At 42.2% G+C, this 14200-nt stretch overlaps 1 protein-coding gene across 1 annotated transcript in view; it reads left to right on the plus strand.

The window, feature by feature from the left end:
- Window positions 1-10570, plus strand: part of LOC140463789 (WW domain-binding protein 2-like) — a 37156-nt gene extending 26586 nt beyond the window's left edge. Inside the window, exon 5 of the mRNA XM_072558102.1 lies at window positions 10335-10570. Within this exon, the coding sequence (XP_072414203.1) occupies window positions 10335-10414 (80 nt within the window). The 3' untranslated portion in view covers window positions 10415-10570. The remainder of the gene's footprint in view (window positions 1-10334) is intronic.
- Window positions 10571-14200: the final 3630 nt, after the last annotated feature.

Genomic DNA, 14200 nt, shown 5'->3' on the forward strand with positions numbered 1-14200 from the left:
AGTGCAAGACCTCGCATTTGCTCACATTGAACTTCATCAGCCATTTCCTGGACCACTCTCCCAAATTGTCTAGATCCTTCTGCAGCCTCCCCACTTCCTCAGTACCACCTGCCTGTCCACCTACCTTCGTATCATCGGCAAACTTCGCTAGAATGCCCCCAGTCCCTTCATCCAGATCATTAATATATAACGTGAACAGCTGCGGCCCCAACACTGAACCCTGTGGGACACCGCTTGTCACCGGCTGCCATTCCGAAAAAGAACCTCTTATCCCAACTCTCTGCCTTCTGTCAGACAGCCAATCCTCAGTCCATCCCAGTAGCTCACCTCGAACACCAAGGGCCCTCACCTTACTCAGCAGCCTCCCGTGTGGCACCTTATCAAAGGCCTTTTGGAAGTCTAGATAGACCACATCCAGTGGGTTTCCCTGGTCTAACCTACTTGTCACCTCTTCAAAGAATTCTAACAGATTTGTCAGGCACGACCTCCCCTTACTAAATCCATGTTGACTTATTCTAATCCAACCCTGCTCTTCCAAGAATTTAGAAACCTCATCCTTAATGATGGATTCTAGAATTTTACCAAAAACCGAGGTTAGGCTAATTGGCCTATAATTTTTCCATCTTTTGTCTTGATCCTTTCTTGAACAATGGGGTTACAACAGCGGTCTTCCAATCATCCGGGACTTTCCATGACTCCAGTGACCTTTGAAAGATCTCAACCAATGCCTCCCCTATTTCCTCAGTCACCTCCCTCAGAACTCTAGGATGTAGCCCATCAGGGCCAGGAGATTTGTCAATTTTAAGACCTTTTAGCTTTTCTAGCACTCTCTGTTTTGTAATGGCAACCATTCTCAACTCAGCCCCCTGACTCCCTTTAATTGTTGGGATATTACTCATGTCTTCCACTGTGAAGACTGACGCAAAGTACTTATTAAGTTCTCCAGCTATTTCCTGATCTCCCATCACCAGCCTTTCAGCATCAGTTTGAAGTGGCCCAATGTCTACTTTTGCCTGTCGTTTGTTTCTTATGTATTAAAAGAAACTTTTACTATCCTTTCTAGTATTACTGGCTAGCCTACCTTCATATTTGATCCTCTCCTTCCTTATTTATCTCTTTGTTATCCTCTGTTTGTTTTTGTAGCCTTCCCAATCTTCTGATTTCCCAGTGCTCTTGGCCACTTTATAGGATCTCTCTTTTTCTTTGATACATTTCCTGACTTCCTGTGTCAACCATGGCTGTCTATTCCTCCCTGGATGATCTTTCTTTTCTTGGGGATGAACCTTTTTACTGTGTCCTCAATTATACCCACAAACTCCTGCCATTTTTGCTCTATTGTCTTCCCTGCTAGGCTCTGCTTCCAGTCGATTTTCGTCAGTTCCTCTCTCATGCCCTCGTAATTACCTTTGTTTAACTGTAACACCATTACATCCGATTTTGCCTTCTCTCTTTCAAACCGGAGACTGAACTCTACCATATTATGATCGCTGCTTCCTAAGTGTTCCCTTACTTTAAGATCTTTTATAAAGTCTGGCTCATTACATCGCACTAGGTCCAAAATAGCCTGCTCCCTTGTGGGCTCCATGACAAGCTGTTCCAAAAAGCCATCCTGTAAGCATTCCAAGAATTCCCTTTCTTTGGATCCACTGGCAACATTATTTACCCAGTCCACCTGCATATTGAAGACCCCCATGATCACCGTGACATGCCTTTTCTATTTCCCGGTACATGTTGCGTCCCTGGTCCTGACCACTGTTAGGAGGTCTGTACATAACTCCCACTATGGTTTTTTTTTGCCTTTGTGGTTCCTCAATTCCATCCACACAGACTCCACATCATCCGACCCTATGTCATTCAGTGCCATAGATTTAATTTTGTTCTTAACTAACAAGGCCACCCTGCCCCCTCTGCCCACCTCCCTGTCTTTTCGATAAGTTGTAAATCCTTGGATGTTTAACTGCCAGTCCTGAACCCCCTGGAACCATGTCTCTGTGATGCCTACCACATCATAATCATTCACGATGATCTGTGCCGTTAGTTCATCTACTTAACTGTCCCTCATATTATAAGCCCTTTATCCTTGGAGTCATTCTTGCTCCCTTAATTCTTAGAGCTGTTGATTCTGCTAGGGTTCTGTTTCCTGGATTCATCAGTCAAGATGTTTGATGAGGCAAATGATGGGACCAGGCTATATCTACATGTCAATGCACTGTATCAGTTGTGGCTCAGTGGGCACCTCTCACCTTCATTAAATAATTTAAAGCTCTCCCTGCCATTTCAAATAGCTGTATGTGGTCCCGTGACCCTATATGGAAGAGGAGAGAAGTTCTCCATTTTGTTCTTGCTCACATTTATCCCTCAACTGATATCACTGAAAATAAATTTAGTGGTCATTTATCAGTGACCATATCTGGCCATTTATCATATTGCTATTTGTGGGAACTTGCTTCAGGAAAAATAGATGCTATTGTCTTACATTGTAATCCTAACCATACATTAAGCGGTGACTACAGTTCATTGATTGTGGACTATGTTGGGACATTCTAGGCTGTGAAAACTGCTCCATAAGTGAAAGTTGTTCATCGTGAGGATATTATCCCAGGTAAATTCTTTCACTTTGTAACACTGGTGTAGAACACTGGTGAGCACAGGTCACTAATATATAACATTGAAGTACAGAAGTGTTGGGGATAGGTTTTTCTAATACTGGGGTACAGTACTGGTGGGGACTGATCTGTCATTGTGTAATGCTGGGGTCAAGTACTGGTGGGCACAGGTAATGCTCTATAAAACACAGGAATAGAGTACTGGTGGGGATAGGTCTGTTGGTAAATATAAGAAGAAAGTAATGAAACTGAATGTAGTCCAACAGGTCCAGTTAGGCGTAAGTTCCTTGGGCACTGCCCTAAGTATGCGCAAGTCCCATGGGCAGAGGTAGTTTTCTTATATATTTTCAGTGTAGAAATTTTCAGTGAGTCCCAGCAGTCTACTAAATTAAAGAAGCTTTGCTGCATTGTCTTACATTGTGGAAACAGTTAGGCCTTTCTTCAACTTTCAGCACTTTGAGATTTCCTTCTCAAAACAAAATTTACAGCTACCCATTCTCTACCTTAGCTGCTTGCCCTCCTTGTGGGGGGGTCAGGTAACTAAGATGGTTGGCTTGTGATGCAGAGTAATGCCAATAACAGGGGTTCAACTTCTGCACTCTCCTCAACTTTGCCCTTTTCCTGAAGTGTGGTAACACTCAGGTTAAATCACAACCAGTCGTCCCTCCCTAATGAGAGACCAACTCTATGGAATTGTAGAATTGTGACTACTTTACATTTATTTGTCTTCCTTATACTCTCCTACAATTAACTTTTATAGGTTAGTATAGCAGGTAGTTAGTTTATGAATCTGCTCTTAATTGTCAGCAGTTTCTGCTGTCTGTCTTGCAGTTGCAATCTTGTCTTCAATATTGGTTCTAAATGACGAAAAGTTTCTAAATTCTTCTAAGAGAAACCTCTCTTTGATGGCTTCATATGCTTATTCCTAATGCCTATAATTGGATTGTCAAAATTACTTTGATTTGACAGGACAAAGCAATGTAGGTTTGCCCAGACTATTCCTTTAAATTTTGAAACGTTTGCCTGTATGTTTCAGGAGCTAACTTATACACACCTAGAACAGCCTTTTTATGAAATCCATAGATAGCTCCTCTGGAAGAAATGCATAAATTTCATGCATGCCACAATGAAGATCTGACTGGGTGTTCTGCATGACTCTGTCAAAGTGGTTCAGTCATCTTAAGGTCTATTCCAGTGGAAGTGTGATCAGTGTTGTATTTTCATTCTGCGATAGTCTGAAGATTTTGTAGAGATGTTGTGAGCAATTTCCAGAAGGGTAGCTCTTGTCTCGTAGTAGCCAATCCTGTAGTACCTTTTGAAAGGAGACTGGAACCTCTGAATACTCCAGTGTGCAAGAGTCATGGCAGTTCCCAGGATATCTGGTGCAGACTTCCAAAATGTGAAATCAATGATCACATAATTTGAACACTAATGGAATGGAATCTTGTTCTTTTGATGAGCTCTGCAAATTGATGGTGGAGCACTGTCAAAGCAACATGAATGCAGTCAATAGAGCCCTGCACCTGGGGGAAGCCTGCAATGGTGGAGAGTGCCAGAGCCTGAGTTGCTGGATTTTTTTAATCACAGGGATATGAAGGTTGGTGAACTGGAGAAAATGGCATCAGTTATATGCCAGATACAGGTCAAGGATTGAGAGATACGTGCAGGTACTCAGTTGCTCCTTGATACAAGTTGCTGACATACAGATTCAGGGCAGCTTAGACCTTGATAGTCAGCAGGACGAAATTGCCACTTAGTGCTGCTCCAGCAGGAGACACAGTTTTGAGATGATGGCCTGGGACATTCTTAATCAGTGCTTATAATCTATCATCCAGTTGAAGAAAATGATAATGAGGCTTGTAGACTTGCATTCTCATCATTGTCCTCTGCATCCTTGGTCGATCTCCCTATTGTTGTGCAATAATTTCTGGACCTTATTGTTCTTGCTGAGCTTATTGACAAAGTAGTAATCACAAATTTTTTTAAAATATCTTCATAGTTGGTTCGAGACCACAAGCAGTCCAGCTATGGTGATCTTTATGAGAGATCTCTGAGCAGTTAATCTGTGCAGAATGTCAGAAAGATAACAGTTTAATTGAAGAAACTCCAGAGATTTAGTGCAGGTTGATGAAGCCTCATGTATGCCCTCACAGATTGTAACATGGAGGCTTCCCAAGGAGGTCTTTGTCATGCCTCGGTCAGAAGCTCTGAGGTATGTTAGCTCATCCAGTATGCATTTCCGAACCAACATTTTCATGCTGCTCTGGAGGAGTAGAACTCTGCCTATAAAGGTACCATGATAAAACCTCCACCCAAAGAAAAAGACTCCCTTCCACACTACAGACCGTGCCGTTCAGTACTTGCTGTGCAAAGTGCGAACACGTCAGCTGCAAAGCACTGTCTGCCAGTGCTAGCTATAGAATATATACGTGAATTGGAAAGTTCAGGTACTACTTTTAAATGCCTCATTCTGCTACCTAGCTGACATGACAAGGAAGTAATTACTGTACATTATGTAATGGTCATGAGCGCTTGAGGCCATAATTCTTTACGTGAATCATTGGAAAAGTAACAACATGCCAATGAATTGTAAATTGAAGCCAGAGAGCTGTCATTACAGTGCTGAATCAGTGGAGGGGCATGGTTACTGCAGTTTCCCCTCGCAAAGCCTCAACTGCCAAAAGTTTCTGTTCACTTCTGAAGTAGAAAGCAGCAACTTACTCTACCCACAATGCATGTGGTATCAGCCATTTTGTGTGGTTATTAAACAACTGATTTTTGATCTGACATGGAAGGATTCCAATCCTCAGAGTGTCTCCCATATTCTGCCTGTGACACACCAATTTCATCACTTCACCAACCTTTGTTCTCTTTTGAGTTGCTGTTTCTGTGGCCTGTGTAACCTTTCAGTCCCCCCTGCTTTTGTTAAGCCTATTTATATTTGGGGCTTAATCAGTCCCATGTTCAAATGCAATGAGATCTGGACAATATCTAGGAAAAGTAGCAAGTAATGTTTGTGCTACACAAATGCCTGGCAATGAAAATTTCCAACAAAAGATAATCTAGCCACTGCCCCTTGACATTCAATGACTTTGCCATCACTGAATTCCCAACGATCGATATCCTGTGGATATTGTTGATCAGAAACTTGAACGGACTTGCTATATAAATATGATGGCTACAAGAGCTGGTCAGAAGTCACTTCCTAACTCCCCAAAGCCTGTCCACCTTCAACATGGTACAAGTGTGATGGAATACACCCCACTTCCTGAATGGGTACAGCTCTAAACAACATTCACAAAGCTTGACACCATCCAGGACAAAGCAGCTCACTTGATTGGCACCGCATCCGCAACTATTCAGTCTCTCCACCATTTATGCTTCATAGTACACACTGCTGCTATCTACAAGATGCACTGTAGAAATTCACCAAAGATCCTTGGATAGTATCTTCTAAACCCACAACCACTTTCATCGAGAAGGACAAGGGCAAATGTTGAGTAGGTTCACTAGAATTTGGAATAATGAGAGACAACCTTATTAAAACATCCAAGACTCAAGGGATTTGACAGTGTAGATGCAGAGAGGTTGTTTTCCTTTGTGAGAGGGGCGAGGACCAGAGAGCATAAATCTGATCCTTTATTCGGAGTTTAAGACAGAGATGAGGAGGAATTTCTATTGTATGCAGTTTTGGTTTCCTTATCCGAGGAAGGACATTCTTGCTATTGAGGGAGTCCAGTAAAAGTTCACCAGACTCGTTCCTGGGATGGCAGGACTGACATGATGAAAGACTGGATCGACTAAAATCGACTAGGCTTGTATTCACTAGATTGAAGAAGAATGAGGTGTGGGTGGGGATCTCATAGAAACATAAAATCCTGATGGGACTAGAGAGGCTAGATTTGGGAAAAATATTGTTCCCGATATTGAGGAAGTCCAGAAGTAGGTGTCACATTCTAAGAAGAAGAGGTAGCCCATTCAGGACTGAGATGAGGAAGAACTCCTTCACTCAGATTGTTGTGAACCTGTGGATTTCCCTCCCACAGAAAGCTGTTGGGGCCAGTTTATTCGATATATTCAAGAGGGAGCTGGATGTGGCCTTTGCGACTAAATGGGATCAAAGGGTATGGGGAGAGGGCGGGAATAGGATAACGAGATTACATGATCATATTGAATAGCAGTGCAGGAATGAAGGGCCGAATGGCCTAGTCCTGCACCTTTTTTTTTCATGTTTCAATGTTTCTTCCTTCAGAGGGTAATGAATCTGTGGATTCGCAGATCAATGTGAATCTGTGGAATTCTTTGTTGCAGAGAGCTGTATAGCGACTCGGTCAATAAATATATTCCATATTTAAAAATCACACAACACCAGGTTATAGTCCAACAGATTTAATTGGAAACACACTAGCTTTCGGAGCGACGCTCCTTCATCAGGTGATTGTGGAGGGCTCGATCGTAACAGAACTTATAGCAAAAATTTGCAGTGTGATGTAACTGAAATTATACATTGAAAAATTGATTGTCTGTTAAGTCTTTCATCTGTTAGAATACCATGATAGTTTCACTTCTTTCATGTGTAAATCACAAAATCCTTTTTTTTTTAAAAGTTGCATTCTCGGGTTAGCTGTTAACAATGGTGATAGCTAGACAATATGTTGAAGGTGTTGGCCCCCTGTGTTCTGTCTATGACCTGATGTTTAGATTGATTCTAATCTAAAAAGTGAGATAACAGAGTTTTACATGAATTCATGCAGTTTTTGAGCTCAGAGTTCTACATGTGGGTCTGTGTGTGTGTGTGTGTGTGTGTGTGTGTGTGTGTCTGTCTGGGGTGGGGGTTGAGAGTGTGAGAATGTGTGTGTGTGCGTGTAGTTGAGTGCAGAGTATCTTAAGTCTGTGAGGGGGTGCACGTGTGAGTATGGGAGTGTGTGTGTCAATAGGGGTGTGTGGGGGTGTCTGTGTGCGCTTCTGTGTGTACCTGCGTCTGTGTGTATGTGGGAGTGTGTGTGTAGTGCAATGGCGATCACCTGTAATGTGACATGAACCCAAGGTCCTGGTTGAGGCCCTCCCTATGGGTACCGAACTTAGCTATCAGCCTCTGCTCGGCCACTTTCCTCTGCTACCTGTCCCGAAGTCCACCTTGGAGGATGGTCACCCGAAGGTCCAAGGCTGAATGTCCTGGACCACTGAAGTGTTCCCCAACTGGGAGGGATCCCTCCTGTCTGTTGATTGTTGTGCGGTGCCCATTCATCCGTTGTCGTAGCCTTTGCTGGGTTTCTCCAATGTACCATGCCTCTGGGCATCCTTGCCTGCAACGTATAAGATAGATAATGTTGGCTGAGTCACATGAGTACCTGCCTTGTGCAAGGTGGGAGGTGTCCCCACGGGTAATAGTGGTATCTATGTCCGCAATCTGACACGTCTTGCAGCGTCAGATTGCGGACACACACACACAGACACACACAGACCCCTATGGACACACACACTCACACTCTGACATGCACCCCCTCACAGACTTAAGACACTCTGCACTCACTACACACACACACACACATTCTCACACTCACAACCCCCACCCCAGACAGACACACACACACACAGACAGACAAAGACCCACATGCACACATATTTTGGTGAATTTGTACTTGCAGAGTTACATTGCACTTTGCTCAAGAACTGCATACATTCATGTAGACCTCAGAGCTCAAAAACTGCATGAATTTATGTAAAACTCTTATCTCACGTTTAGATTGATTCTAATCTAAAAAAATCAGGTCATAGACAGAGAACATAAGGCGCTAACACCTTCAACATATTATCTAGCTATCACCATTGTTAACAGCTAACCTGAGAATGCAACTTTTTTAAAAAAAAAGGGTTTTGTGATTTACTCATGAAAGAAATGAAACTATCACTGTAGTCTAACAGATGAAAGGCTTAACAGACAATCAATTTTTCAATGTATAATTTCAGTTACATCACACTGCAAATTTTTGCTATAAATTCTGTGTTATGATCGAGTCCTCCACAATCACCTGATGAAGGAGCGTCGCTCCGAAAGCTAGTGTGTTTCCAATTAAATCTGTTGGACTATAACCTGTTGTGTGAGATTTTTAACGTTGTACACCCCAGTCCAACACCGGCATCTCCAAATCATATGTTCCATATAGATTTTTAATCAGTAAGGGTAGAAGCCAGGAAAGAGGAGTTGAGGTTTATGAGGTCAACTATGATCTTAGTGAACATTAGAGTAGACTTGACATTAAAGTCACCTATTTTGACTCTATGGTCAGTTTCAATTAACCACATGATCTTGTCCCCTAGATTAATGTCACCACAGGCACACTGACTGTTTTATAATCCCTGGACTGGTTGTATTTGATCTGTCGGACTGACTGTTCCCAAATGTCAGATTGCCAGTACATTGTTCCTCATACTGTAGTAGTCCCTGGACTGAAAGAGAACAAACCACTTGACTGACTGTGGTGGTACTCTGACTGACCATTTCTCCCCAATGAGGACTGCTCCCCTTTGACTTTTATATGGCCACTTATTCGAAGTGCGAGCAGTATGTTTACCACGTAAACAACCAGCATTGCTTCTGATGTGATTTTGATGTAACGCAGTGGCAAACATTGGCATGTCCATCCACTTGACTGTTCAGTGTTCTGAAGACAAGCTGCTTGCCTCTCCCTTTGTAGTAAAAGTCAATGTGAGCTACAGACGCTGGCAATCTGTGACTGAGAACTGAAGATCAGTGCACTAAGAAAGCAATGTCAGCCACCCAAAAGCTGGCAGCTCGCAAGTCAGTGCCAACCTGTGCACTAAGAAAAACAAAACCAAGTAGAAAGAAGCTGGCAGCTCTAAGTAGATACAAAGTAAGTGAAGTTTTAAGAAAACATGAGGTTTGTCTGTGTATCTGCATATAAAGAATCTGGCAGAAGCATGCAAGTCATCGGGGTCCCTGAACTCCAAAATAAAGTGTTGAAGGGCTGAACTGATGTGTAAGTTGGCTCTCTAGTAGGCATGAAGCTGTGGTGCTGAAGGTTCATTGCCAATGATAACTCACATGTACAATAGATGGAGGAGGATGGTGGCTATGTAGCATATAGGGACATTTTTGTGAAGAAGCATTTCCATTATGGTCTGGGACAAGCATTTGGTTAACTGCAGCTGTCAAGTAGCAGCTCTGACTAACTAATCAAGAATTTGTGCAATCTGGTTTCTCAGGGAAGCAGAGGAGTATTGGACGAGGTACATCATAGATAAAGTGAGTGAATTATAATGAGGTACAAACGCACAGAGAATAAGGTAGTTGTCTGTCAATGGCAAGGTTCTGAAGTTACCATTTAAGGCTTGAGGGGAAAATTGCAAATATTCTTCTGGATGTTGAGATTTTTTTTTCTTTTGGTTCTCGCTGTATTTTCCTAAATTTTTTGCTATTGCTCATGCTACTCCAGGGAGGGGATAATTCCACAATGTTTTAATCCCATTCTTGTTTCTGACCACAATGACATGTCCATATTGTACTTATAATGCACAGCCAGAATGCAGCTTCGAGTCCAGGACTCTAAATACAACGTGAAGAGTTTGTTAAGGTTTAAAAGGAGGCTTTATGTTGAAGAGGTGAGTGGGTATGGATTCCCAGAGGACAGACCTGTACTATTTAGTTATCAGGAAAGTGGAACATATACATTTTCTCATTTGTTCTGCTAACTTGCTGTTTTCCAGCTGAAGAAATGAAAAAGCATGATCTGGTGACACCAGATCAAGTTCAAAACCGTGATTCCGGTTCACAACATGGCCACTGAGGATCTGAATGATGCATTCCCTGGGATCAAACTGGAAGAGAACTATATTTTTCTGGCTGCACAAGCCCATCAGTGAGCTGTAATTGTCCATGTTCCAGCATGGTCACAGTTGCTGTACCTAGCTATATCTTGTAAAATAAAGCAAAGTTCAGTGTTGAGTGAGTACTCCCTATGTGTAACCAGAAACTGTACAGCTAGCAATTTCTTTACTAGATCTAAATGAAGTAAAAAAATTACACAGTGGGAGATTATTCTGTGTCTGACACTGGGAATCAATGCATTCCTTATCCTTATTTCCAAATCTTAGAATTTACAACCAAGATCAGAAAATAAGTTGTCTACTTATTTTACCAGGAATTTTCAGGCTTGACCTCGGTTGCAGGATCCATCCCAACAGATGTAGTCCAGCAGAGAATTTAAGCAGAATGGGAGGGAATCTTTTAAAAAAGCACATTCCTTTTTTACAGCAATAGCTGCTACATTCTAATCAGTTAAAAATCACACAACAGCAGGTTATAGTCCAACAGGTTAATTTGGAAACACTCTATTTCGAAGCACTGCTCCTTCATCAGGTGGTTGACAACCCACTAATGAAGCAGCAGCATTTTGAAAGCTAGTGCCTCCAAATAAACCAATTGGACTATAACCCGTGTGATGTGATCTTTAACTTTGTCCATCCCAGTCCAATATTGGCACCTCCAAGTCACATTCTAATAAGTCAGTCAACACTGTCCTTTAGACATCCCAAAGCCTTTTGCCAGCTAAAGAAAGCAGGTAAATCCTTAAGTAAGTGGGTGAGGGGTTGGGTGCCTGATGGTTAAGATATTAGTGTGGTATTTGGGTGATGGGGCCCATGAGGAGTTTGTCACAAGATAATGGTCATGTGTTCAGCTGGAAATCAGTTAGGTACCAGAGTGGAGTGATTTAGGTATTTAGAAGGCATATTATTGTGGGGGTCAATGTGAGCGAGTCTAGGAGGGGATCAGTTTTATGCGTAGCCAGGGATTAGAACAAGTTTTAATCCCTCTAATATTTCCTGGTTAACTTCAGGTAGTAAATTGAAATCCATTTTAGAGTTAGGTACTTTTACTGAAGTTTCCAAACGCTGGATAATTGCCCATTGAAATTTAAACTTTCTGAATGTCTCAGACCAGCATGAACGGGTTGGACCGAAGGGTCTGTTTCATTGCTGTACCTCTCTAGGACTATGACTAACTTCTGAGAGGTCCCAACATGCATTTTCAGAGTACACTTAGTCTGACTATCCAATCATTATCTAATTATTTTTTGAGACAGTGTGTGCAAGTTGACTGCCATATTTCTTGGGGACCCTGGCTATTCATAGGAGATACGTTTCAGTAAAATCTGATGATGAATAGCAAAAGAATGAAAATCTAGGATTTCCCATAAGAATTAATGAACTACCATTTGGCAACATGCTAACATAACAACCAAAGTATGAAACAAGGTGAAGAACCGAAAATTGTTCCCTAATTGAATTGAGATGCATACTTGAAATACAAAATGTTGACTTATCAGAGCAATGATTAGTGCAGATCTCCTATTATGCAGACACTTCAAAAAGTACATAATTAGCTATAAAGAACAACCTGAACTTGCAAAAGGTATTCTATAATTTTTCCCCCCTTCTGATTGATTGTGTATAAAACACTACATTACTGAAATGGGGGAGAGCACGACTGTAGCTAATTTACAATTGCAAACCATATTAACGATATGGATGTGCCCTTAAGAAGTGGCTGTCGCAGAATGTCAGTCAGTGTCCTGGCAGGACTGATACAATGAGTTTTTAATTCTACGTTTCTTTTTGTTGTGATCTGGGATTGATTTTATTGCACTGTTGTATGCCACAAATCGGGGAGAAGAAAAAAAAATCAACTCCAGTTACCAAACCTGTCAACGTCTGGAAATGTTTGTTTGCCTTTGGCCATTTGTTTTCAAAGCTTTTTTTCTCTTCAGTTTTTCAACCAAGTGAGACCACATGAAGTAGGAACAGAAGTAGGCTGTTCAAGCCTGCTCCATCTTTCAATAGGATCATGGCTGATCCAACATTGCTCACATCCATTTTCCTGTGTTTTCCCCATAACCTTCGACTCCCCTACTGATCAAGAATCTGTCTCTCAGCCTTAAACATACACAAGGAATAGACACTTCTGTTAGATAGACAGAGGATTCTGAAAGGTTTGTCATTTTCTTGACGAGAATGTCATAAAATGATGCTACAAATCCAAATGATTTTCCATTTGCTTTGCTGTAAAATTCCCAGGAATGTTCAGTTGCTGCCTCTTCTCCAGACCAGCCTGTGCTGGGAAGGAACTGTAAAAGCTAATAAATTTGCTCACTCTAAGTGCAAATTTCAATGCCTCATAAATGGAGTGGTCTGGACTGATTTAATGAATAAGAATTCAAATTTCACCCTGGCAGTTTGAAAATTGACATTTATAATCATACACCTCAGATTACAACAGGATCTGGACCAGATGAGCCAATGGGCTGAGAAGTGGCAGATGGAATTTAATTCAGATAAATGCGAGGTGCTGCATTTTGGAAAAGCAAACCTTAGCAGGACTTATACACTTAATGGTAAGATCCTGGGGAGTGTTGCTGAACAAAGTGACCGTGGAGTACAGGTTCATAGCTCCTTGAAAGTGGAGTCGCAGGTAGATTGGATAGTGAAGGCGGAGTTTGGTATGCTTTCCTTTATTGGCCAAACTATTGAGTACAGGAGTTGGGAGGTCATGTTGCAGCTGTACAGGACATTAGTTAGGCCACTGTTGGAATATTGCGTGCAATTCTGGTCTCCTTCCTATCGGAAAGATGTTGTGAAACTTGAAAGGGTTCAGAAAAGATTTACAAGGATGTTGCCAGGGTTGGAGGATTTGAGCTATAGGGAGAGGCTGAACAGGCTGGGGCTGTTTTCCCTGGAGCGTCAAAGGCTAAGGGGTGACCTTATAGAGGTTTACAAAATTATGAGGAGCATGGATAGAGTAAATAGGCAAAGTCTTTCCCTGGGGTCAGGAGTCCAGAACTAGAGGGCATAGGTTTAGGGTGAGAGGGGAAGATATAAAAAGAAACCTAAGGGGCAACTTTTTCACGTAGAGGGTGGTACGTGTATGGAATGAGCTGCCAGAAGAAGTGGTGGAAGCTGGTACAATTGTAACATTTAAGAGGCATTTGGATGGGTATATGAATAGGAAGGGTTTGGAGGGATATGGGCCAGGTGCTGGCAGGTGGGACTAGATTGGGTTGGGATATCTGGTCAGCATGGACAAGTTGGACTGAAGGGTCTGTTTCCACACTGTACATCTCTGACTCTCTGACTCAATGTACATAGAGGCACAGTGGCTCAGTGGTTAGCACTGCCTCAGCACCAGTTGACTTCAGCCTTGGGTGACTGTCTGTGTGGAGTTTGCATATTTTCCTCGTGTCTGGGTGGGTTTCCTCTGGGTGCTCTGGTTTCCTCTCACAGTCCAAAGATATGCAGGTCAGGTGAATTGGCCATGCTACATTGCCCATAGCGTACAGGGATGTGTGGGTTAGGTGCATTAGCAAGGGGTAAATGTAGAGGGATGGGAATGTGTCTGGGTGGGTTACCCTTCGGAGGGTCAGTGTGTTTTCACACTGTTGGGATTTTATGATTCTATTAAGACTATCCTGCCAAAGTTATGTTAAATCAGCACTAGTTCCAACTTTCAGCCTGAGGCCTTGAATATTATGACCTTTTAAGTGCTCTTCTTAAGTCATTTTAAATGTTGAGAGGTTAGG

This window comes from Chiloscyllium punctatum, chromosome 39, assembly GCF_047496795.1.
Source record: "Chiloscyllium punctatum isolate Juve2018m chromosome 39, sChiPun1.3, whole genome shotgun sequence".
Taxonomy (NCBI): Eukaryota; Metazoa; Chordata; class Chondrichthyes; order Orectolobiformes; family Hemiscylliidae; genus Chiloscyllium; species Chiloscyllium punctatum.